We start from the raw sequence: 27,119 nt of genomic DNA, 5'->3' as shown, positions 1-27,119 counted from the left end.
CACGTCTCAGAGCATTTGCCACTATGGACATCAAGCGGTTGCCAATAATTTGGCATTTTAATAAAAAGGCGCGAATGACACGCAAGTTAGGAAAAATTAGGCAGAAAAAAGGAAAATTTTGCTTTTCCTAGACAATGTAACTTCGAATCCTCGCGACTTTCAATTACAAAATATTTTAATTATTTTTCTTCCAAACAACACGACATCAGCTTGTCAGCCGTTAGATCAGGGCGTTATTAAAAATGTCAAGGTTCACTATCGAAGCATGCATGTTAAACACATCTTCGCAAGCATTGACACTTCTTGGGCGAAGAAACCAACCAGTCTGGATTAAGGTGCAATCAGTAACAATTATAGAAAAGCTGGATTTGACAAAAATTATGAATCAGAAGAATTCAACCCTGAGAGTGACTTATCCTCAGCAACGTTGTCTTCTATTTTTCAGTTGGCAGAAACACTTGGGGAAGGCTACTCCGACGCAACAGAATTCCCCGAAATCGATAAAGAATTAGCCACTGAGTCTCCATCAACACTCCCAGAGTTTGAAATCAACTGTTAAAGTAGCGAAATCTGCTTAGATGAAGAGGATTCCGACCCTGAACAGCCTGAGGAAGCATCAGAGGTGCTATCAAATCAGGCTGCTTTGAAAACAACTTCAACCTTAAAGTTTTTTTGTTATTTAGAGGGACGTATTCAAACACTGTGCTTGGAAAAAAAACAATATGTTACGTCAGTCCACAAGTTCCGAATTTTTTGAAAAATATATTCTAAATAAAAATTAAATAAATCTTTAGTTCAAGTTTTGCCTGGTAAAGAATGAAATAAAAATTTTGTCTTTAGAAAGTGTATTCATTTGCTTACAAAGGTGATCCCTCTCGACACACATTTTTTCGAAAAATTATATTATTTTTCCTTATGGACGAACACCCCATGAGAGTTTTCACTGTAGTTATAATAAATATGGTAATATACTATTATTAACTTTATTTAAACAGGTATCGGTATGGCGAGTATTTAGAGGCCTGGACACCTTGCGCGTAGATCACTATATTTTTTTCAGATAGTTGGGTCAGGTAGCTTCTTGGAAGTAACTGACTCTTTTCGGACCTCCGTAATTCTCTTCTTTGCAAGAAATGTCAAAACTAATATAGTGTTCGTAAAGTACTAACCGAGACATCTGATATCGCCCACGACCATACTCGGTGAAACACCCTTTTTACATGTATGCGGATCCCTGCTTAAAATTACTTAAAGTCGAGAAGTTAAAAGGACCAAGCTGTTGTGCGTTGTAATTTCGGCAAAACCTAAGAATCGAGGAATGAAAGTGCACTTTGAGTTCCGCGAAAGGCACGATGAAAATGTCTGCGTTACGTGTGTTATAAGACGCAGGACGGCAGGTGATGTCGTTAGCTGCGGAGTAGTCCATCAAATCCAAGGAAAGTTTAAAAAATGTGCATAGATCTAGTTAGGATTTACGCTGTTGTAGGAAGGGAAGATTCAGAAAGCAGAGGCGGGATGGGTAGTCCACACGAGGGCAGCTTTTCTTACAGAAGAGGGAACATTTTCAAGGGCAAGGCAATCACAGTTACGGGAAGGTGACCAGATCACGGAGCAAGGGAATTAAAGGGAGCTAAGGAGGATTGGATTGAGTCAAAATCAGAGGAGGAGCGAAGCAAAAGCCTGACAATTTTGCTGTTCGATTGGTAACTTCGAGGCAATGGGTGTCAAAGCGGAGCTTATTGTCGAAAGTGACTGCGAGGTCTTGAGTGGAATTTAAGCAGGATAAGAAATGTCCCTTAAGAGAGTAGGAGAAAGAAATGGGTGAGGATTTTAGGCAGTAGCACATAGAGTGACACTTTCTGGCGTTTAGTGCTAAACCATTAGTCGAGCACCCACGAATCAGAGTGTTTAAGTTAGATTGAAGGGAAACACAATCCATAGGCGACGATATAGTGGAAAACAGCTTCGTCGGCATAGAGCAAACAAGGTTGTCCCCTGTGAGGCGCCAGACCAGAGGGAAGAAGGAGCGGGAAGTGCAACCGTCAAAAGAGACGCGGCAGGATCGGTTGGAAAGGTAAGAGGCAAGCCATAAAACAAGTGATATGGAAACGTTTAGAGACGAGACTTTTGGATAAAATTATCTTATTATCTATCTGTCGAAGGCTTTAACGAAATCAGTGTAAATGATATGAACTTTTTGCCGTGAATTTAGACATTTGGCGACAAAGTTGTTAAAGTCAAGCATGTTGGATGCAGTGGACCTACGCTTAACAAAGCTGTGTTGCTTTTTCACTTTGTGGTGAGCAAAGTCGGCGGACAACCAATCGCTGACACATCCTTCCAAGATTTTGGAACAGGAGGATATGGGACGATAATTTTCGGCATGCGTACAATCGCCAGTTTTGTGTATAGGGATGGTAAGGGCCTCTCTCCACAAGCCGATTTTTTCGAGGCTTTTGTTAAAAATAAGGGATAGGGAAAGGGAGATGGACTTGCCAGTTTTGAACAAAAAGAGGTTTGGAAGATCTTCGTAGCCAGGTCCGACATTGGCATCAAGTTTGCCAATGAGATACTCAACAAAGAGAGGACTAAGGAGCGGAATGGTAGGCGATGTGGGGCAGGCTACATCCACTAGCGGAAGGGATTCGGAGGAAGAAGGGGGAACATAGACTGGGGAAATGTAGCGGCAGAGTAAATCACAAGATAGTTGGGGGGAGTTAGCTGAGGAGCCAAAGAGTTTAAAGGACGAGGATAGCTGGGCAGGACAGCGGGAGTTGCGAATGTAAGACCAGGAAATTTTGAGTTTCCCGCGCGTTAGTGAGTCTTCAGCACTGGTCAAATATTCGTTTCTGGATTTACGTATTAAGGATTTGACCGGGAAACGTAGAGATTTGAAAAAAAATAAGTCAGCATAGGTTTTCTTCCTCGCAGTGTATTTTTGACGTAGTTTTTTTATGGTCTTCAGTGGTAAACCAGACAGGGTAAGATCGTAAACACTTAGAAGAGGAGGAAGTGTAACAAAGAAGAAGATCAAATAAAATGGTATAGAAGGTGTGAACTGCTTGGTCACACGTAAATGGAGAGAAGAGGGGAGCCCAGGTGATTGCCGCCAGGGCTGAGTTCAAACTTCGCAGTTCGCCTTACGAAAGTTGAATTTGGTAGGCTTGGTTTCTAGAAAGGTTAAACTGGAGGGCGGCACAGATGTACATGAAAGGGGATAGAGGAAGGGAAGGCCAGGGGTAATGGGCCAGGAGAGCATGGAAAGATTAAAGTTGCCACAGAGGATGAAAAGAAGTGAGGGAAGCAAAACGATTAGGACCACTGATAATCTGTCGAAGAGGTCCTCGTACAGAGAAGGCGGGCTGAGGCAGGGAAAATATACACACGATATGATAAAGGGGCATATGTTTGGCGGAATGACTCGTACGGTGACAGAATCGTAGGTAGAGGAGGAGGAGGAGGGAAAGATGATTTTCGCACGGAGAGGGAACCTAACAGCTATTGGGGTACCTCCGCCAGTTGTCTTGCCAAGCGCAGCACTGTCTCTGTCACAACGAAAGACAGAGTAAACTTCGCGGAGCTCGGAAACTAAAACCATGTCATCCAACCAGGTTCCAGAAATCCAGATAAAGTGAGGTTGGAATGCTAAGGCAGACAGTTTGAAATCCGACAGCTCGGTCCTTAGATGCCTTACATTTCGATAAAACAGTGTAAAGTTGACAGAATCATTTAAGTTCGGCGAGGTGGGCGGGCAGGCCGAAATTTCCACGAAGCTAAGTCCTCTGAATAGGCGTGACAAAGACCCCCTGTGGCCAAAAGGAAGATTAGACGATAGCATCGAAACCGTGAGAATACGTCACTTTCAAGGAAGTTATCCCTCAGTCAGGAGAGCCATCCTTCGTCAGTTTTACATGTGAGAAAGGTGACAAAGTTGAGTTGGCTTTGCTTCTGAATTAGGTCAGAATTTCTTCGGACGTGGTGGAGTATGTTAGCCTCGACGTGAACAGCCGTTTCAGCGACGAGGCGACGTTCAATTGGGACCCGGTCGAGTGACATAAGGCCTGCGGTTCAGCGGTGGTGGTGCTAATAGAGCGACAGTAAGATAATCGTCAGAAGTGCGTAGCGCAGCCGGTGCTGAGTGGGGAACATGTCCCTCGGATGGAGGATGATTTTTACTTTGGCTAGCGGATGTCGTCGGGCTGACACAGACTTTTATAGACGCAGTAGAACAGTGTGTGGCAGATAGAGGCAGAGAATTAGTCGACCGGGCGACTTAGTTATGACGCCAGTATTCTTGGCTGCAGTCGCCGGCAGGGTATAAGCAGAGCCAGTCAGTGGCATCTCAGGAGCTGAGGCTACGCATGTGCTCGAAGAAGCAGCAGCTTGAGGAAGCAGAATTGACGGTGATTTTGAAACTGTGTTGATGCAGCAGTGAAATTGCATCAGATAGCGTGGTACCTCAGCAGGCGTTACAGCGATAGTAATCGGGTTTGTGATATAAGGTGTGACAGAAGAACGGACGGACAGACCGTAAACCGATTTTGATAAGGTTTTGCTTCACACAAAACCTTAAAAAGTATATCGCTCATCGACCAGAGCATCCAACAGAATCAGATATTCTGCTCTTCGATTAAGAATAAATGAAGAATGTAAAAATCTAATGTATTTTTTTTTAATTAATTTCAAAATTCACATACTGTAAATTACTCAAAAACAAAACAAAAATATCAAAACTATTAACTTGGAAAAGGATAAATTTTGTAAATATTCTGTGAAAGGAAAACGATTACAAGGTTGATATCCAAAGTTGAGGGACCAATTTATAATTTAACAAAGGGAAGTTATTAATATGATAAATTCATCCACCGCCACGTGATATAAATTGCAATTTATAAATTTGCTTATTCAAGTAATATTTTCCTCAATCTCAATACAACACCAAACAAAGAGGTGTAATTTTTTTCACCGAATATAGTCATGTTGGGTATCAAATGGAAGGTCTCGACTAGTACTTTTCGACGCCAGTATTAATTTACGGTATCCAGGCCTCAAAATACCCTTCATATCGCTGTGTGTTCAAATTAAGTTAATAATAGTATATAACTATGTTTTTGGGGTAATTGACTAGGAACTGCCCTTAAGTTTATTCTAGAATTACAAAAATGTTCAGTAATATAAATTATGGTATAGTATAGCCTGATGACCCCAACTGTCACCAAAATCGTGCTACGACTAACAAAGTTAGAACAGCTCAAAGTTACCTTTTCCGTGTAAATTTACTGCAACCCCAAATATTAAATATAAATATAATATAACACAAAGGTGGGCAGTTTGACATACTAAATGATATAACACATTACTGGCTAAGTACAAATGGGGTAGTTCTGCACTCAAATACACCAACATAAGAAACAAACAAAACCGTTCATACCTGAAGCTTCTAGCTTCTCGACGTTTTGCTTGATAAATTAGAACGAGCGGTGGCATTGTAATTTCGCGAGTCTAGTGGAAGCGCTGCTCGACCATCAATCTAACTTCTCTGTTGTTTAATTAATTAATAAAAAAGTGTTTAATTGAAAAGATGAGTTATAATTTGGTATCGGAAAATTTGCGTTGTGTGATACAAACTCATTCAAAGAAGGTCCTGTGAAACAAAGTATGTAATTTGAAGAGCAAATTACTTGGCACCTTATTTCTTCTCCAGATAGTACATACGGAAATTACCTGGAAGCACTCTTATGAGCCATAAGCGTAGTTTATCAGAGGTTAGATATTGTCTTCTATTTGTAGTTCAGTCTAAAATTGATAGACCAGCAGCTTACTCCAAACTACAATTTTATTTTATTATGTATATATATAGTTCGGGAGCAACTTACCCCCTTCATACTGATGTACTGACAAAGCTACTGAAAACAATTTCGATTATACGGTTCTATTTATACTTAAACACTAATTACCTAAATTACTTTTTTAACAAAAAAAAAACAAGTCAGAAAACAGGAAGCTGGACGCTTCAGGTATGAAAGGTTTTGTGTATTTCTTAGTACGTAGCACGTAATATATGCATACATTATGTGAGAATATCCAGTTTCGACAACTTTTACGTATTATAACTTTGTTAGTAATGATGCGATTTCCACCAAACTTGGTGAGATCATGACTTTGATGAAAAACAAATTTACGCCCCCCTTTTGCATGTACGGGGACCCCCCCTTAAAGTCGTCGTAAAAGGATGTAACTCACTGTATACGTGAGCGTTCACAGTTCACAGCTTTCTACCAAATTTGGTGTCGATCGCTGTAACCGTCTCCGAAAAAAATGCGTGTGACGGACAGACAAACGGACGGACCCTGTGAGGAGTGGCCAGATCTCCCATCAGGCGCGACCCCAGCTGGCGGATTGGGGCATACCCATTGATGTGTAAATATGTGTTCATGCACTTTTCTTTTCTGACTGTGCATAGGCTAGTGTTTGCTCATCTCAGATGCGTGGACCAAAATGGCTATGGGAAGGATATCCAGAACATAAAACCACCATGGAAGACCACCAGTAGCAAGACCAAACAAAGATTAACTGAAGACGTGACAACACCGACCGCATATGTTCAAGATGCGCGACAGCAGGAGGTGCTCCAGGAACAAGAAAAGGATTCCTTCAAAAGAAGCTTATCAACTTCGAGATCTTCACCAATGCTAAAGACGGTGAAGGATAAAGTACTGGCAAGATCAATAACCGCCAAAAGTGAAACAGCGTATAAAAGGGGTAACCCTGTCGGGGCTTATAGGGAGCGGAGTCTCGATCCGGAGGAATTACCCTTTATCCTGCTTGGGGCAAAAATAGTTGAGCTGTCCGAGTTCATCAAGGACAAGCACAACATGCACCAAGCCATAAAGAATATAGTGAGGGCTATTAGAGTCCTCTATAATAGGTCGCAGGTGGAGGAAAAGTATACTAAAGATACGCTGAACCCTTCTGCACCAATAGTGTCACAAGCAACCCAAGTGACACCTTACCGCACTACCATCGAATCACGGCGAAATAAACGAGTACGGGAAAAAGAGGGAGATCCTTTAAATAATCAGCAGGCGCCTAAGAGAAAAAAACGCGGGCAGGAAACTCTGAAAACTAGCACTAATAGCTCTGAAGGAGGGAAGCGTACAGCGAATGTAGGAAAGTCGATCAACGTTGCGAAGCCCAAAAGGAACGAAAACGATGGATGGTATAAGGTTACGAGCAAAAAAGCGAAAGGAAAAGCAAAAGTGCGAACCCGTCCAGATGCGATTGTTACCTTCAGTAAGGGCAGTCTGTCCTACGCGTAGATACCCAGAAAGGTCAAAGCGGATCCCGACCTAAAAGATCTGAGCGGAAATGTAAATCCAATCCGAAGAACCCAGGAAGGAGAACTCATGTTCGAGGTGAAAAGATTCAGCGTGGACAAGGTTGATGATTTTGGCACTCGAGTGAAGGACTCACTTGGGGAGAATGCCGCAGTGCGTGCCCAAAAACATGAGATCTACATACAATGTAAAGATCTCAACGAAATAACGTCGAAAACAGAAATTTGTACTGCTCTGAAGGAGCAATTCAAATTGGAAGAAATTGCCGAGGAGTCTGTTGTGAGTTTACGAAAAGCCTATGGCGGTACTCAAACGGGCACAAAACGAGTACCTGTGGAGGCAGCGCAGAAGTTGTTAGCAGCCGGAAAAGTTGGGATTGGATGGGTTGTCTGCCATTTAAGAGAACAGACTTAACTAAAGAGGTGCTTTAAATGCCTCATGTTTGGGCACTTCGCCAAGGTATGCACCAGCAGCATTGATCGATCCAATCGATGCAGAAGGTGTACTGAGAAGGGCCATATTGCCAAGGAGTGCAATTCGGACCCCAAATGCCTATTGTGCGAGGTGAAAGAGGGACAGGATCACCGGCATTTCGCCGGAAGTAGTAAATGTTCCGAATTTAGGAAGCCGCTCACTGCAATAAGAAAATGAGGTTTATTCAAATAAACCTGAATCATTGCAGGGTCGCTCAGTATTTACTTGAACAGACCACGTTCGAATCTGAAATGGAAATCGCCATTATAAGTGAGCCGAACAGAAACCGTCACGGTGGCGTATGGGTCCCAGATTCGACTGGTGGAGCGGCGATATGGGTTTGCGGTCGACAGGCCATACAATGTACTGCAAGTCAGGCAACCAATGGCTTTGTTTGGGCAAAAAATAAGTGGTGTATATGTATACAGGTGCTACACCCCACCAAGTCTGACACTGCCTGAATTCGAGGAAATGGTTGATAATCTTGTTCTCGACGCAATGGGACGAAGTCCAAAGGTGATTGCTGGTGATTTCAATGCATGGGCCCTTGAGTGGGGTGGCAGAGAATCAAATGCCAGGGGGCGCAGTTTATTAGAAGTTTTTGCGCAGATGGACATAGTTTCGGCTAACGAAGATGCTGTAAACACCTTCCAGAAAGGGGGGTCAGGCTCGGTTGTAGACCTGACCTTTGTCAGCACTTCGCTGGCGCGTGGTATGTCCTGGTGCGTCAGCGAACGCTACACCCACAGCGATCACCAGGCGATCTTCGTTGAGGCATGTATCCAGCCACAGGGCAAAGACCCATCATTCCCGAAACCGAGAAAGGTTTCTGGGTGGTCTGCAAAAACTCTGGATGAGTAGACCTTCATAGAGGTGTGATAAAGCAGGCGCCTCTATGGAAAGAGCCGTCCATGGGGTTCAATGCATCGCCAAAGCATGTGACGCGTCCATGCCTAGGAGGTGCTCATTCCGCAGTACAAGACCAAATTACTGGTGGAATGGTGAACTGGCTGGTCTTCGATCAGCCTGCCACCAAGCCAGAAGAACGGCTTAGAGGCGGTAGGTAGAGTCGATCAGGGACAAAAAAGGCGCGCTTATAAGGCCGCCCGCAAAACCCTTAAGTTTGCCATTCAGCGAAGCAAGAGGAAATGCTTTAAGGAGTTCTGCTCAGAAGCGGACGTAAACCCGTGGGGGGGGGGGGGGTGCCTACACAATCGTGACGGGGCGATTCAGAGGCCGTTCATCTCCGCAGATCACGTGTCCTACGTACCCTCTTGCTGAAAATCATCTAAGGGTTATTCCACCAGCAAGAGGAGACCACCGACACATTCCAACCACCTCTGAATCTGACGGCAATTCCGCCAGTCACCAGAGACGAGCTGTTGGATATCTGCGCAAGAATAGGAGACAATAAAGTGCCGGGACTGGACGGAGTACCGAATAAGGCCCTTAAGCTTGCCGTGAAATCCAGGCGGGACATGTTCGCTGAGTAGTTCGAAGCGTGCATGTCCGAGGGGATATTTCCAGCGACATGGAAGCGACAGAAGTTGGTACTTCTGCCTAAGCCTGGTACAGTTCCAGGTGAACCATCCTCATACTGACCCATATGTACTTTTGGACGCTGTGGGGAAAATGTTAGAGCGGGTAATCTGTAATAGATTACTCCCGGTTGTTGAGAGCCAAGGCGGCCTTTCAGATCGGCAGTATGGGTTCCTTAAAGCCAGTTCAACCACTGATGCCATCAAATTGATTACTGGCTTGGCCGAAAATGCAATTCACGGAAAGGGTAGTACCAGCAAATATTGCGTGGTAGTAACCCTGGATGTGAAAAATGCATTCAATTCGGCCAATTGGAATCTAATACGGAAATCCCTAACGAAGGTTGGTATTCCCGCCTATTTCGCTGTTATCGTCGACAGTTATTTAACTGAAAGGAGGCTCTGATATGACACTGATGACGGACCCCAGGAGTACGTTGTTTCCGCGGGGGTCCCGCAGGGCTCCGTATTGGGTCCATTACTGTGGAACAGCATGTACAACGATGTACTTAATCTTCCCCATCCGAGGGAAGCCACAGTGGTGGGTTACGCTGACGACATAGCGCTGGTTGTTGTCGCAAAGCATCTCGAAGATGCTGAGTTATACTCAAGCGAGGCAATCGGTGCTGTTAAAAGTTGGCTAAAGAGCTCTGGTTTGACAGTTGCGGTCCTCATCACTAAGCGTCGGAAGAGAAATTACGCCTGTATTAGAATCGGGAATTATATCATCACTTCCAAGCCGACAATCAAATACTTGGGGGTGGTGATAGACAGGGAACTCAGCTATAAGGAACACGTGCAGTATATTTGCGATAAATCATCCACTGCTAGTATGGCCCTGGCGAGGATGGTGCCGAACGTGGGAGGGTTACGGCATACCTCTAAGTTGCTTATAGCCAGGGTGGTGACCTCGATCATGCTCTATGCAACCTCAGTTTGGAGGGAGGTGTTGCGGATGTCAGTTAACACTAGCAAACTGAATGCAGTCTACAGGAGGACAGCCTTGAGGGTATGCTCTGCCTTCAGGACTGTCTCAGATGATGCAGCATTCGTCATCTCTGGAATGGTGCCGATTGACATCTTGGCAGATGAGATGGCGAACATATACAATGCGAAACCAACCTATTCCTCATCGCAGATGAAGAAGACTGGGAGGGAGAGATCCATAAATAGATGGCAAGAGCAGTGGGAACGCTTAGGAAAGGGTCGGTGGACTCAGAGGCTCATTCCTGCCATCAAGGAGATCAATTATAATCTAACCCAGTTTCTCACGGAGCATGGAGGATATCTCCAATACCTTCACAGGTTTAAATTAGAGACCTCACCCGATTGTCCGAATTGCGATGAAGTCCCAGAGGACTCAGAGCGTGTATTCTCCCACTGTCCGAGATTTGTGGAAGGAAGGAGGTATCTAGAGGAGACTCTAGAGAGGTGCTGGTACCAGAAAATCTAGTGCCGAAAATGCTAGCACATCAAGAGAATTGGGATGCGATCAACTCCATGATCGCATCTATCCAAAATAAACTGCGAAAAGCAGAGGAGAGGAGAAAAACGCGAAAGGTGACTAAGCTAGAGTGAGCTGACTCCGCCCCGTGATTTAATACCTTATGGTGGTTCCGCGGGGCAGGGAGGAAGTCGGGGGAGGTTTTAGTGGGTAAAAATCCCACACGCTGGTGTGTCCAGACCAGTGTCTTCTGAAGATTTCTACCTCCCACAAAAAAAAGACAGGCGGACGGACAGACAAACAGTAAACCGATTTTAATAAGATTTTGTGATTGATAGACCAGTAGCTTACTCCAAACTACAATTTTATTTTATTATGTATATATATATTTCGGGAGCAACTTACTCCCAGGATGTAAGTTGTTAATAAAATAAAATTGTAGTTGGAGTAAGCTACTGATCTACTGATCAATTTTAGATTAACTACAAATAGAAGACAAAATCTAACCTCTAAGGTTTTGTGTTTACACAAATGCTGTAATAGACAGTGTTTGCTTAGGATGAGCGTAATATATTAATGTCTTCAATATGTACATAGATAGATATATAATATCTGAAAGTTTGGAAATATATGAAGGAATATTTTGAATTTGGGGTTATCTTCGAAAAGAAAAAAAGTGCATAGAAACTTCCTCACACAAAATGAACAAACAGTTTTCATACCTGAAACGCTCAGCTTCCGGTATTCCGATTTGTTTCTTAACTCGTTCACCCTGAAGCCTTTTTGAAGTTACTTCGATAAATTCTCACCAAACTCGCTAATCGATTACATTGTTCCTACATAAAATATATAAAACTATACGCGTTTGAAGGACCTGTTAATATTCCATTCATTTTTTCGGTATCCATTTCGTTGCAAATATGATGCTAATCAGAATATCTAAGAGGCTATAAACATAAATATTTATGAACAGGTTGAGAGAAGGGTCGGCTCATACACTGCTATCATGAAGAAAAACAGCAACAGGAGATTTTTTCTCAGAGATTTCCCCGCGGTGATATCTGCGATCTGTTCAAATTTCCAAAAGGTTCACAAATAAAAGGATGAGAATGACTGACCCGCAAGCCTTTTGCCTGGAAATCAGCTACGACGATCAGTGCACCATGTTCCCGGTAGGACGCCGAGCAGGTGGTCGTCATTCACCTCTCAGGTATCCAGTAAGACCGGAAGCGATTGCCGGCTGTCCACATTCATCCGACTGTGATTCACTCGCCTTCCAGTCCAGCCGAGCAACAGGTAGACTCAGCAGTAGAGTTGGCAGTGTATCGGCCGTTTCCATGGCATTCGACTCTCGAAGTATCTCGAAGATAACTTGAAGAGTGAACGTAGTGCCGCGACGCAACTAAGATTGAATGAATATCTCGAATCCCAAGACATGACATCCCATGGTGCTGGTTTGCCTGTGTACTACTTGAGGTGGATGTCGACCAGCACATGTGAGTGTGGTGGTTTTCATTCAAGTTTTTTTCTGGTACTTTTTACGACGATCAGTTTCGTTGATCATCTCGGGAGGTGAAGTTGTGGTGTTCCGCCAGTATTACGAGGATAACAAGTTTTCAGCCGTTGCACACTGGCATGATATGAAAATTGAGTGGCGTGAATTTCGTTGGCATCTGGTGCGCGGTCCATTCTGAGTGTAAGAGTGTACAATGCATAATACGTGCGCACGTTCCGCCTGTTTACTATAGCAAGGCGGTCGTTGTTGACCTTGGAGTGCTGAGTGCAATTCAAACCTCGAACGATCCGATTCAGACTCCGCAGTGCGGTTGGAGCTTCTGGTGACACAGTGATCGATTGCCGACCCATCTGGAAACATGACGGCCTCTCTTACGCTAATTATGCTCCACTTCATTGGAGTCGCGATCGCGAGCAGGGTTCCCTTGGAGGTGCTCGAGCTGCCACAGTCCACGGCGCCTTTCAAGACCAGTAGTGACGAGTTGGTGACCCAGCAGAATCCGCACTACCAAAAGGACCAGCAGAAGCCTAGGCAGGTGACCGCCGCGGCTCATTCGCAGGATATCAAGATATTCTACCAAGTCGGGGTAAGGAACTTCTTCTTAGCGCCTGAATCATCTCCGCTACAGCAAGGGTGCCAGAGTTTAATTGAAATTGCTATCTGTTAACCTTTGCACAGCGAATCGAGTTTTTCCATGTAACCAATTTCTGCATTGTCGTACGAGTGTGACGAATGTGCACTCCCGTCTCAATTCCACAGTTTATTAGATCTTGGCCTGACCTTTTGGCCCATGTGTGTCAACACGCCGGTACACGAAAACCGTTCCCTCTCCCACTTTACAGCACATTTCTCAATCGAAGCATAATGGGGACCTTGTCATGAATGAAAGAATGAATGAATGAAATGAAAGTTTACGCTGCGGTCCCAGCATCAGCAGTTCGCGGGCAGGGTTGCCTTCGTGGCGCGCAACAAGTGGCCACTATTTCCATGGAAATTCTACTATTATTTATTTACTTACGCTCGAGAGGGAAGGCAGAAAGCAGATATTTGTTCTAGAGTGGAAATTCCGCGCGATGCTTCCATTTGGTTCTAGGAACCTCACGTGCTATGGTCGAGGTGCGATCAGCGCAGAATTCAGGAAATCTCTGGGCAATTACGCACCAAATAAACACGCAGTCGCCAATACCGCTCTTTCGGGAATTGTGTATTTATTCTAATTTATGCAAATGTTTATTGGCAACAGATTCCTCAAAAGTTTAATTCATGACGAACGAAGTCAAATGTTGCCGAAAACATGTTTTGGAATGATGCAAAAATATGAACTTTGGAGAACTATTATGTAAAGAACCTTTCTATGGATACTGATATGTGGCTATGAATAGCAAATATTCAGAAACTGTTTATCGGTAAGTGGTTGAGATAATCATATCTAATTGGAGTGAACTTGAACATGGATAACATGGATATTCTAAGTAACGTTTAACTTTTCTTTGCATATATTTCAACGATATGAACTCAAAATTACGTATGTCACTGGAATTAAAATGCTCCAGAGGCCGACGTTATACCGGACTATACTAAAGATTCCGCATGTCTGTATCTAGCTGGAAAAAAATATTGGAAAGGGATGACTCACCTATTCCCTTTTTATTTCCCATAAAGGCATTAAATTTAAATTTAATTACCCCCTGAAGCTAGCATATATCGTATCTAGTCATTCCCACGGTCCATAAAAATGTTTTTCAGTCGTTTATGGCATGGCAAGCTCTGGATATAACTGTGTGTGGTTTAAAATAGGGACCAAATATATATAGGCATGCGAATTCACTTCTATATAATATTACACGCCAAAATTACAGGTCATCAAGTTAAAAGAGCCAAAAGCGGAAAGCTGGGGTTTCAGGTATGATTGTTTTTATCAAATAAGAATTTTTTCATGAAAAATTTGCAGAAAGTTCGCGATGATCGATATGGTTGAGTGTCAGCCTCTCGATTTCGCTATCCCGAGGATCTTTGTTTTCGACTTTGTGTTGTTTCGCTGCTGCAGGCTTAGCACCAGTTTTTAAGGTTTTGCGTGAAAGCTATCGTCACAAAATTTGGTGAGAATACCATATGTGACGTGCCATGAGTTCCGTTATTTTGTGTTGGCTTTAGGGGGCTTTTTCCCCAGAATATAATCATGTAGGGAATCAAACGAAAGAGCTTGATTAGTACCTTTCGAAATTTTCTGATATTGGTTGGAACGTAGAGGGGAATGAACACTCAAAATATGTATCCCAAGTTAAGCAAGTGTCGTTCTCAGAACCTATCTAACCGAAAAATTTTAAAAAAATGTCAGTATTGCCCCCATACAAAATCTGGTATGTAAAACGCGATGTCGTGTTGAACTCTTTTTGTGTGTTGCAGTATTTTGATGGGGGCCATATGGGATTTTTATTTTCATTTTTTTTTCGCTTTTATTCAATTGTAAGATCTATAAGAAAAGACATAATACCATCAAGTTTGATTTCTATTCTACTACTATTAGCAAACTTATAACGTCTTCGTGTGAAATCAATAGTCTAAAATACACAATACTAGAGTCCTATACGTGTATAAGACGAAAGTGACACTATTGAAAAATTTCTTTAAAACGATGGGGGGCAAAGGTTAAAGAAGAGGAAGAGGAAGATAATTACCAATTTCGTACACGCATTGCCTAAGATAATCAAGCACTCAACCTTAGCATGCTGAGGATTAGCTTGGTGGATAAAGTAAACTTCGTGAGATTACAAAGGTTAAAAGTTTCTAGCGGATTGTTAGTACTTAAATGTTTGCCCTTTTTTTGCTTTTTTGATTTTTATATAATTCAACTCCGATATATTAGGTTGTTGCAAATGAAATGTCGGATTTTTCAATGAAGTGAAGTTAGTTATGATTTTAATGTTTAAAACTGCCGCAAGGTGACTCTGGTGGTATGGGATAATTGAGTATAAATAGTCGTTCGTTCGATCAAGGAGTCATTTCAGTTTCAATCGTCATTGAAGTTCCAAGTAAAACTCAAAGAAAAAAGCATGGAAGGGAGTCAAAAACGTCTACTTTTTCTATATGAATTTAAACTTGGTCACAACGCAGCGGAGGCAACCAGAAACATTTGCAGAGCATTTGGAGCTGACGCAGCAAACGAACGAACGACACAGCGGTGATGATCCCCGATCATCGATGCGTGACATTGCAGAGAAAATAGGCGTATTCGACAGTATCTCGGCACGTACAACAGCTTGGAAAGGTGAAGAAGCTTGATAAGTGGGTTCCGCATGAACTCAACGAGCAAAACATGGCGCTGCGAATGGAAATATCCAGTTCTCTACTCAACCGCAACAGGAACAATCCCTTTTTGCGCAGAATAGTGACATGCGATGAAAAGTGGATATTGTACGACAACCGTCGCAGATCAGCGCAATGGCTAGATGCCGATCAGCTTCCACAACACATGCCAAAACCGAGCCTTCACCCGAAGAAGGTAATGGTAACTGTTTGGTGGTCTGCATCTGGAATTATTCATTATTCGTTTTTGGAGCGTGGTGAAACAATTAATGCAGAGAAATATTGTGCCCAACTTGATGAAATGCACAAGAAATTACGTGTTCAGCGGCCTAGATTGGTCAACAGAGATGGAGTGATACTGCTCCATGATAACGCCAGACCTCATGTTTCCAGAATGACGGTCCAAAAATTAAATGAATTACGATATGAGACTCTTCCTCATCCACCATATTCACCCGACCTCTCGCCAACCGACTACCACTTTTTTAAGCATTTGGATCACTTTTTGGCGGGGAAACAATTCAGCAATGAAGTAGCTGTCAAAAGTGCCTTTGAAGAATTTCTTAGCTCTAGAAACCCAGACTTTTACGAAACTGGAATAAATGCCCTTGTATCTCGTTGGGAGAAGTGCATTGAAGCTGCTGGTTCTTATTTTGACTAATAAAATTAATTTTCATAAAAGTTATAGTTTTTTGAAATTTTACTCAAATATCCGACATTTCATTTGCAACAACCTAATAGTATTTTTAACAATTAAGCAAGGAAAAAGCAAGAAATACGTAGTATTTTGCTGTTCGCGAGTATTTTATTTATAGGAGAAATACCGATATTTTGAGGACCATTTGCCTTCTTTTCCAATGCGAATAACAAAATGCAAAATTAACCTAAATGAATAAAACTGAATTTTTGACGACCGATTCCCATGAGGCACAAACACTGTCAGTGGCAGTAACTTGCCCAGAACTGAGCGATTTAAATATCTCGGGGGCTCCCTTGTCTCTCCCCCACCTCAAATACACACACGCTATCAGCCAACGAAGAACTGTGTTATGAAATTGCTTCACGCATTAACGCTACCTCGATGAAGTAGTGTTCCAGAGCTGGTATTCTTTGTGATCGACGTATCAACGAACGTCTCAAATCTAAAACTTACCGCAATGTCGTCCATCCAGTCGCTCTCTCTGGTTATGAGTGTTGGCGGAATATAAAAGAAAATGAACAGCGTCTTGCGGTAATGGAGACGAAGATGTTGCGTTGGACTAGTGGCGTGACACGTTTTGATCACATTCGAAATATCCTCCATCAATATCGGGTTGCACCGATCGTGGGAAATTGCGAGAGAGATGTCTTCGATGGTATGGTCACGTAATTCGCGTTAACCAGAATTCACTTGCCAAGATTGGTCTGAACATCGTAGTCGATGGTAAGCGACCAAAAGACAGGCCGAAATAACGGTGGCTTGATACGCTGGATGGGAATTTAAAAGCCACTAGATTGCATCCAGATCAGGCATTTGATAGAGCCAAATGGCGAAACTAATCACGACGAGTCGACCCCACTTGTGAGCGGGACAACGGCTGAAGAAAAAGAAGAACCTAAGTGCTCCGCCCCGCATTAAGTGTCTCACTGCTCGCATTTCAGTTTCGAACTTCAACCCGTTTATTGTCTACTTTCCATGCTCCTAGAGCTTATTTTGCAGTTCTAAGTATCTTCTGGCAATTGACTAGTATGGTACGCTATGAAATTTATAATGTAATCAAACTGGCTTCGGTTTGAAAACTCTATGGCTTCCTGTAAAAACATCTTCCAACAACAACTGTATTATCCATAAAACATTCTAGAAATCTGCAAATGAAAACCTTTTAAACGGATGCGTCTTCCTAACATTGCAATAAACATTGATGACTCACTACATCGACGGGAATCCAATCTCTTCAGCTCTCCTCGTACCTCGCCCGGTCCTCCGGTTGCTAATATTATATAAAGTCGTGGATCTTTTTCTTATTGTTCTTAACAAGTATGTGAGCTTCTTTGTGATCATCCTCAGTTTTTACATCTATTCTTTTGTTCCACTCCTCTTCCGACACAGTTGATTTTATCTCTTTCTGAATGCTTCAATTGTCGAATTTTTCATGGGAGGTTTGGACATTAATGGCGGCCGTGGTTTCGACAACCTTCCAAACATCCTTCTATGAAGTGTAAGCATCACTTTTTCTCCACTTACTAACAAAAGTTTGTCCATAAAAACATTAAAGCTTGTATCTACCGCTTTTAAGTTTTGGAATTCAAATTCAGAATTTTTCAAACCAATTCAGAATTTTCCGAACTAATTTCAGATATTTCCAAATTAACTTCACACTTCTCCAAGTCAAATTCAGAGTTTTCCATTTTCAATTCAGGAATTTTTAATATTTTACTATACAATTTTATACCAAGTTTTTACCTCTGGATAAGGGTGAGTTGGGATTCTTTGGAAAAAAAACTTCTCAGACGGTGACATCGTATATGCTGCAGCGCATTTTTACACATTTTTTTGTGCATAGAGAACGCTTGTTTCACGGTGGGCATTCGTATTTTTGCTCCAACGAAAATTTGAACCGGAAAATTCCAATTTACTGGAAAGAGTCTGAACTTTGTTTGGAAATTTCGGAGATCCGTTTGAAAAACTGAAGTTAAATGTAACTCTTTTCCTTTTCTCCTAAGTTTTCGAAAGATGCATAAGAGACTGTCTTGTTTCGGGTACTGATTGTAGGAAAATCGCATGAATTTGTCGAAGAGGAAAAGATTCATCCGTCGGAAGGCGTCCTGAAGTCTCGGACAGAGTGGTGAATTTACTGTTCCAGCACGGATTGCTACCCCAATCTGATTCAGGTACTCAATCACAGTTGTCATCTCGGATGGTCACTTTGGCCATTCCCATCCACAATAGTCATTACTCTCTCTACGGCTACCTTCTACATTTTCACTCACAGTTACTTTAGTTAATGATGAAAATAAAGTCGCTACCTGTTAAACGAATTATAGTAGTAGTATAGTATAGTAGATGCCGCTGTGCCAAAAAATGGATTTGTCCCGGGGAATGAAAATTGGATTGTTTCTGAGAACCCCAAGCGTAAAACATATGGCGCAACGCCCACATCACCGTAAGATCGAATCGCTTTAGCAGGATGACAGTACTCTGTGTTTGGTGGGAATGGTCTTTTATGTCCTATTAAAACTGGACGCAACGGGTAATACTAGCCGCTACCAACACCAGTTGAATGATTTGAAGCGTTCAATGTTTGGAAAATGACCAGAATACCAAAACAGACAACACAAGATCATTTTCCTTCATGACAATGCTCCATCACATACCCCAAAACTGGTTCGTTTAAATACGGCTTACCTACTAGACTTGGCTCCCTCTGATTAATACTTGTTTGCATCGATGGGTTAGGCACTCGTTGAACACCACTTTGTTTCGTAGAAAAATGCTTAATATTGGATGGAAAAGCTCACAGAGAAAGCAACACAGAAGGTTGAAAAAAGGCCCACCATCGAAGTCCTGTGATATAACTTAATCTATAAAACAAAGGATGAAAATCTAATAATAATTTATTTCCTCTATTATATATTAGGTATTTTGTATGCGTTTGTATTATAATTACTGCACTAACATAGCGAGCAGAAAGACGAATAGAACGTCTAGATCTGTGTGGTACATAGAAGTTTAATAAGCACCGTTTACCAAACTAAACAAAGTGTCTTTCGCCACATTGTTTCCCTGTCCCTGAATGATCAAATTTAGTCATGCTGCCATAATAACCTACAGTAAGTAGTTGAAATGTATCCTCTGAATTACAATAGACAACGTCATAAATCAGAACACGTCATAAATCACTTGGATCAGAGTCTTGAAGCTTGTTAGAGCACTTCGTTCAATATCGTAACAGTACACTGTAGGAGACAATATAGTCAGCATTGCTTTCGCCAGTGATTATTGCCTTGATTTGACACACGTACTCATTCAAAGCTGAATCCGATATCAAGTCACGATACAAATTTCTCTGTCACCAGGGAGATGTGTATCGCGACCTTCCGCTACGACAACCTAACACTCACACCACCGAGCCATCTGGACAACTTATAAATTCTTTAAAAAGTAGCAATAAGAACACTGGCAGACGATGCGGTTTAATCCACCGTGGCAATCGCGCCCAACCCGACTCGGTTGTTAAGTCAATGGTTATGAGTGCGCACTGCTACACGAGGCAGGCACTGGATCTGATTCGCTTCATGTTTTCATGATTCGCGAGTTGGATTTTGGACAATTATACCGGCGAGGTGATTTAACCTCGTGTGCAGGCGCCCTAACAGACTATTCAAGAGGCTCAGAATCGATATAACCTCAAAAAAGGCGCCGGGGAAATAAAAGGACTGTTCTAACAATTAAGTAGAAGCCGCAGCTCTTTTTTTATTGTGCACGGAAACTTTATGTCTGCTCGTAAATACAACAAAGGACTCCCTGAATTTGAGTGCCACACGAGTTGCCCCAGAGGACCCTAGGGACCATGTTTCCAGCTGCGAATCCTTGGCCAAAAGGAATGGAATCAAACCCTTTCGGAAGTGGATGGTGATTGGTGACGAGAAATACTAAGAGGAAGCGATGATGGTCGAAGGCGAAACCAAGATTGACCGCCAGGAAGGTTTGCAATTGTGCTTAAACGCTCAATACTGACATCTACTGCCAGCAATCGACCAATTGACTAGAACTGGCCAAAATTAATCATTAAAAAAGTATCATGTTCCAGCAGGGCAACGCCAGGCCTCACATTTACGCATTTACCTTACAGTGCGGGCCTGGCATCAAGTAATTACTACCTTTCTTGTCCATTTCAATCGCTCCTAGGGGTGTAAAACTGACTTCTAATGAAGGCTGTGAAAATTGGCTTCCTCAGGGTCAAGGCGATTTGGGAAAGAGTGTAAAGAAGTGGCCCTCCAAATGGCAACTAGTCATCGAAAATAACGTCTCACATTGAATCAAAACGAATAATTGTAACCTTGTTTTATTAAAGCCAGGAAATAACCATACAAATAATGAATATCCTTTTCTCCAACTTAATATTTTTGAGTCCATATATTTCGCTTTCTTTTTAAATTTGGTTGACACTAAGATTAGAAATCTTAGCTTTTTCAGGAATGAATTTATTTTTGATTGATTTAGATCATTAAATTCAAGTTGGTCGTCCTCCCTTTAAATAATCTAGCGATGGCTGCATTTTTTGTACAAAAACCTTGCACTTGCTGACATGAGATCGGCAACCCCAACATTGGAAATCTTATGAATGAAATTCAACATTGAGCGTACGCAACAAAAAAGGCAGGCGGCCGTCTTCATACGTGCACACGTCCGCACATACGATCACTATACGCCTATACGGAGGCATATATCGTAACGTAGGGCAGATGGCATTCGTTTGGTAAAACGTGGTCTTATAATAAAACTAATGAATGGACCGAGCTGAAGATGATCGCAGGCACCACCTGTTGAGATCTTCACTTCCAAACAGGAAGCTGGTCCATCGTAATTCCAGATTATTAACCACTCGCTCGACGTTCGGGGTGCACGAATTCTCCGATGAAATGTGGAAATGAGTCTAAAGAATTTCAGTTTTCCGGAAACGTGGATTTGTTTGGAATTATGTTGATCGTTAAAGTGGTTTTTGCTTCCGCAGAGAGTCCACGTTGGTCTAAGACGTATGGAGGTGTTGACTTGTGAGCTTAGGGCTAACTCAGCCTCGTCAGCGATGTACACAATTTCTGTTTAAAAGTTCATTTTTTCCGAATTTCCATTGATTTGTTTCGGGAAAATATGTCGGAATCGTTTAACACCAACGCCGGAGCTCCATGGGTTTCACCACGCAGGCTATCTAAGAGCCAAACTGTCAGAGATTTTGATATGAGAAAGCGTCGTTACAGCCTGCCTCCATAGGAAATTGCAACCCAAACATATCGTGGCTGAAATTTCATAATGTCGAGTGGATGTTTGCATCTTACTTTCCTATTTCCCTCATGTGCTATTGTTCAATCGTAAATGGTTTTTTTGTAGACTTGGAAACCTACATGTCTTCAGCAGGAAATATGGTTTGGTTATGAAAATGTAAGCAAGAAACATATGTGCTGCTTTTTAAAATTTACTGAAAAAAAAAATTGAAAACAAATTGGGAATGTGTACTTTTTTCTAGTAATTTGGATCGGAAGCTTGAGATTTGAAATGGCAGTTGGAAGTGTGTAAGATGGAGAACTTCCGATCAAATTGTCGAGTTTATAGGAAATTAATTTGGTGAGAATAGAAAAGATACTGGAAGATCGTAATAGAATAAAAGACGTATAAACAGTGGGATGCGCTAAATTTCCTAATTAAATAAATCGGACCTAAAAATAAGATGAAAGATATACAGGTAAAATAAGGCACGAAAATATTCCATCCATGATTCTAAATTGGACAGCTACAGAATCGATGGTTTCCTTCTTTCAAATTCCATTTTATAGTATGTCAGTTAGAACAAATTGAATAAGGCTATCGATCTTTGCTCGGAAATCTTTATCCAGCAGTGTATGCTTTACTTTATATATTTTCTGCGTCAATACAGGGAATATTAGAACAAACGAGAGGAAGACCACCAATAACAACACGGGTCGGCAAGAACATTTTTGTGAAAACTTGTTCTAATCATTTCAACTGATTTATAAGGTTTTTGATGCACTGAATCTCAAAAAAGACCTCTGTTTTGCCATAGCACGTCACGTTTGTTGATAAATTGGGTATTTGTTTTTCCAATGGTATTACTCGAAAGAGATATAAATATTGCATATAAAATATGTGAAGTCATATTTATTATATCGAAAATGTATTTTTGAGCTTACTTAAAATCGTTGCTTCTTCACTGTGGAGCTCCTCTTGGGACATCCTATGAAGAGCATCTAGAATCTCCCTCTATAGCATAAGACAGTAGTCTGCTACCATTTCCTTGATATCTTCTCTCCATCTCGTTGATATCTTGATGGAAACATTCTCCTCCTTCTCCACCTACGCCACTAAATTCTCAGGCAAATAGTCTGGGTGAGATTGGCTCATGAGACAAGCCAAATATTGAAAAGACGTTAGCATTCCTCTGTCTATATTTTTGTAACCAGGATCTTCATTGTTACCGAGAATTTTTTTCTACAACAACCTTAAATGCGAACCATCTATGAGACCTACTATGATGTTGGCACATTCTTCATCCGCTAGAAGTCTTTCGATATCTGACTTAATAAATATACCTTCCTTCAATTTCATTTCCGGGAGATCTGGAAAATGTTTAGCCAAATATTTGAAGCATTTTCCATCGGTATTTAAAGAGCTGATTCATATAGCCTGGCTTAACATGAACGGGAGAAGAGAATTTCTCCCGATGGTCCCATAGAACATTGTTTTGTCCAACCATAAAAGTCATTGGTTCTCAACTCTTCATTGATCAGTGTTTTTTTCGGTCTCGGTTGTTCCATAGACATAAAAAACAAGGAAATTTGGTCATGATCTCTAAATCACCGCACATTTGCTAACCTTGATCTTTATATTTGAGTTCTTGAAAAATCACTTCTAATTTTTCATAGGTCTCTTTCAAGAACACAGAATGTCCCACAAGAATGGAAGCATAGAAACCATCGTTATATAGTAAAACTGCTGTTAAGTTGCGCTTCGCTGAGCCGATAAAGAAACGACATTGAGCGGATTCATACTGTATTTTAAATTGAACCATCAATTCTTTAATTCGACTGCAATAAAGTGCGTTTTATTCTTGGATGATGTAAGGCACAAAATTCTGTTCACGATGTCTGAACCAACAAAAAGGCACTCGAAGCCTTCCAGCTTTTTCGGGAAGTTCCAGATCTCTCACCAAAACATTTATCTCTTCTTGGGAGAACAATCTTGATGTGGTATCATTTTTCAAGTTAAAGTTTGAGCCCTGGACGACCAGGGAGGTTGTACTTCACATTTATCTGAGTACGGTATCTTTTCCAACGTAGCAGGAGGCTTCGGCACCGGTAACTAGAGGACGTACATCTAGTAAGCATGCTATGAGTGGATGAAAACTGACGTTTTTACGAGATGCTAGATTCAGCTCCTTGCATAATAATAATAAAACAATCCATATTGGATCAGGGCCTTGAAGTGTGTTAGAGCACTTCATTCAAGACCGTAACGGTACACTACAATACACTGTAGGAGGTAATGTGGTCAGCATTGCGCTCATTATTACCCTGATTTGACTCAGGTCATCCAGTCACGAAAACAAATCTCTCTGCCACCAGTGAGACTTGAACCGCGACCTTCTTCCACTACGGCAGCCCAGTGCTAACCACTTGAGCCATCCTTGCATCTATATCATAATATCAAATTAGAAAATAAGTTGACTGGTATTTTTCTTTTCTTATTTACTTTGGTTAGGGTTCATTCAGAAAATGCGTTTTATATTATGTAAATACTACAACAGTTGTCAAGATCTCACGGCTTAGACAAGGGAAAATAGGCAAAATCTGGAAGCGCATTTTATGAAAAGTCCTGAAGCTCTAGATCATTTCTGACATTTTTGTTCTCAGCACATCAAATTACATAAGAGTCAGTTGAAATAATTCAGTTTTTCACAGACCAGTGTATCTTGTGAAAATTGCACACCCTCCTATTATCCCGGGGGAATCCCCCTCTTTCCACCCCACACTCGTCAGGCCAAATCTTACCTTATCTATGTGAATGTCTGGAAACTATTCTAATATTTTCGCAGATCACTGCTACGTTTCACACGAATGAATATGCAACCAGGAAAGCTTGCAATTCTGTGTCTTAACACTTTTATATTGAAATCGTAATTTTCCAAGCGATTTCAATACTATTCACAAATTGTAGCGTCTTGAGCAACTGATGTCTTTATACAAACGTTTTCTCCTTGTAAATTCGACTTATCGGGTAAAAAAGTGGACATCTTTTCCTCTAGCCTTTGTACCATCGGGTTCAGCTCGTCTAGTTTGAATATGCCGTTTTTCGCGATTATAGCCTTGGTACCTGGGGGAGTTGGAAGGCTATCAAATTATAATCTAGCTTATCAAGCCATTGTGGTTTCGGTCGACCTTTTGATAGTTTCCCATTGATGTTGAAATTCAGGTCAATCTGATGAAAACTCCGACCAAATAGTTAATTTTTTCGGATAAATTATAGTAAGTATAGTATAGAACACTAAGAATGACTTTTCGGCGAAATTTGGGATCTGCTTTTTTGGGTAAATTTCAATCAAAGGAAATTCATCAAGGAGGGCTAGCATCTGGCTCTAGCGTTTGTAGTTGGCCTACAAAATTTTTAAGCTTTAATTTCCAGATTTATTGTTATTTTAATAATAATAATCGATGGCGCAATAATCCAATTTGGATTTACGTCAAATAAAAAACTCTCACAGTATATTAGGGTCAATGTTAGCATGTGCTTCTCCAGGATTATTGGCTGATTAGATTCAGGTTTCCTTCACAGCTGAATTGACTGATATCCAACATCCAGTTACAATACAAATCCCTTCAACGCCAAAAAATTTGAACCGACCGGTTCTTCATTCTTCATCGTTGAACTATTCGGATATTTTATTATATTATTTATTGTTATTTTCTACAATATAATTAGAAAGAACCAATAAATCTAAAGTTTACGGCTACATAAAGAAGTCAATATTTGACGGCTTATTTATGGGGACAATTTTGACGACCGAAAATTAGAGTTAACTTACTTATTTCATAAAAAGAATTGGTAGTACCTACTACTATTTGTATGTTTTTGCGATAAAGTCTGCACCCTGTGAGTTGGGGTTTAAGGATCCTTTAACTATAGCAAGAATGCATGCCTTTTCAGATCTATCGCATAGGCTTCAGCGATTAAATGATGCGTTGGTACTGAGAAAACCTAATTATTACGAGTCTTAGTAACTCTTTTGGCTTCTCAATGAGTGATATTACGTACGAATCCCAAGGCACACTGTACACAAACATACAATATGGCTATTGTTGTCTGAGGGCTTGGGAGTTGCTCTCGATTGCCCTGGATATTCTATAGAAAAATATTGAAAATGCCTTCTTTCTTGGTTTTCACATATGACCAGCATTACATCCAGAAAAAGGAGGTTGTCACTTTTTGATACGATAGACCTAGTATTGTGACATTTTCGCTAATCGTCATCAAATGATAAATATATCATCAATGCATCAAAAATATTCCTTATATTTCGTTTAATACAGAGGAAATCCATCAACTTTGAAATTTTCATCGGACCATACAAAAGATATTTGCTGGCACATAGTTCCGCCAACTCAACTTCAATGGGAAAAAAATTAACGGAATGATCCGCCAAGTTTCGATTACGGGAATATTTGTGGAAAAGTTCCCGAAACTAAAGCTCACAGAACGATTTTCCGATTTCAACTGTTGAAAGGAAGTACTCAGTACTTATTTTCATGAACCACTCATACAGGACAATATTTAGTTTTGGATTGTTGACAGACCATTCGTTTTTGGAATCCAAGGATCTGGAGAAAGAGTTCTGACTATTCTGAAATGTTCTTTTAACTCAAATACAGTGATATTTGACTATCTGCAGGATTGGGTAATGCGGCGACTGCCCCTAAGGTCCCACGATTATAGATGAATAGGCAAAAAATCAACAGCACATTAAAAATTGACGTAGGTGAAAAAATATGATATTTTTTCAATAAGTGTGCGATGTGGTATATTTTTTAATTTCGTTCAAACAATCGCTCTCTGCTCCATTGGTTGTATAAAGGGAGCTACCTTGTGGGAAAAGTCGCGATGATAAAATTTCCATTTTCCGATTTTGAAACATTTTTTCCTGGGTAGAACGGACCGTTGTTAATCAGACACATTTTGAGACTTAAAGTGCTATTTGAAATTTTCTTGCAAACCACTCTTTGAATATTATTGGTCCATTCATCCTTTCTTTTGATTGAAATAGCGTACGGGGAAGATTTGTTTTGTTTAATTCGTCACATGCATTACTTTTCATTATTATAGTGATCTACTCGTTACTCGACTTATACCCAAAAGCTCGCCGCTCGTTCTTCAATGCCAATGATTGTGTCGGCAAACATTTCCAAACTAGTCGGAAGACAGAACTGAACGCTTCAAGTATAAAAGGTTTTGTGTATTTCTTATATAGGAATATTTGACCTATTAAAACTTTTATAATAGTGCGATTTCCACCAAACTTGTTAGTATCATGCTCTACATTATAACCTATAGTGCGGTACAAATTTTGTTAACACATCAAAAAGTAAAAAAAAAACTAATTTAGGAAATTATTAAATAACGAAATTCATTTTAAAATCAATTAGTTGTTTAGTTATCTCATCTTTTTTTTTGTTTTTTGTTACTAATTTACGGTGAAAAATTTTTCGACACTAGAATTTTTATCAATTTACTCCAAGAT

General features: G+C 41.1%; 2 protein-coding genes across 3 annotated transcripts in view; one reads left to right on the top strand and one right to left on the bottom strand.

Moving 5' to 3' along the window:
- Positions 1–27,119, bottom strand: part of LOC119648212 (elongation factor-like GTPase 1) — a 330,197-nt gene that overhangs the window by 22,469 nt on the left and 280,609 nt on the right. The window lies entirely within an intron of this gene.
- LOC119648214 (protein giant-lens) overlaps positions 12,196–27,119 on the top strand; it is a 36,370-nt gene continuing 21,446 nt past the window's right edge. The window contains exon 1 of the mRNA XM_038049822.1: positions 12,196–12,895. Within this exon, the coding sequence (XP_037905750.1) occupies positions 12,668–12,895 (228 nt within the window). The 5' untranslated portion in view covers positions 12,196–12,667. The remainder of the gene's footprint in view (positions 12,896–27,119) is intronic.

This window comes from Hermetia illucens, chromosome 2 (assembly GCF_905115235.1).
Source record: "Hermetia illucens chromosome 2, iHerIll2.2.curated.20191125, whole genome shotgun sequence".
Lineage (NCBI taxonomy): Eukaryota > Metazoa > Arthropoda > Insecta > Diptera > Stratiomyidae > Hermetia > Hermetia illucens.
The sequence above is the reverse complement of the archived record's forward strand: the minus strand, read 5'-3'. Positions and strand labels throughout refer to the sequence as shown.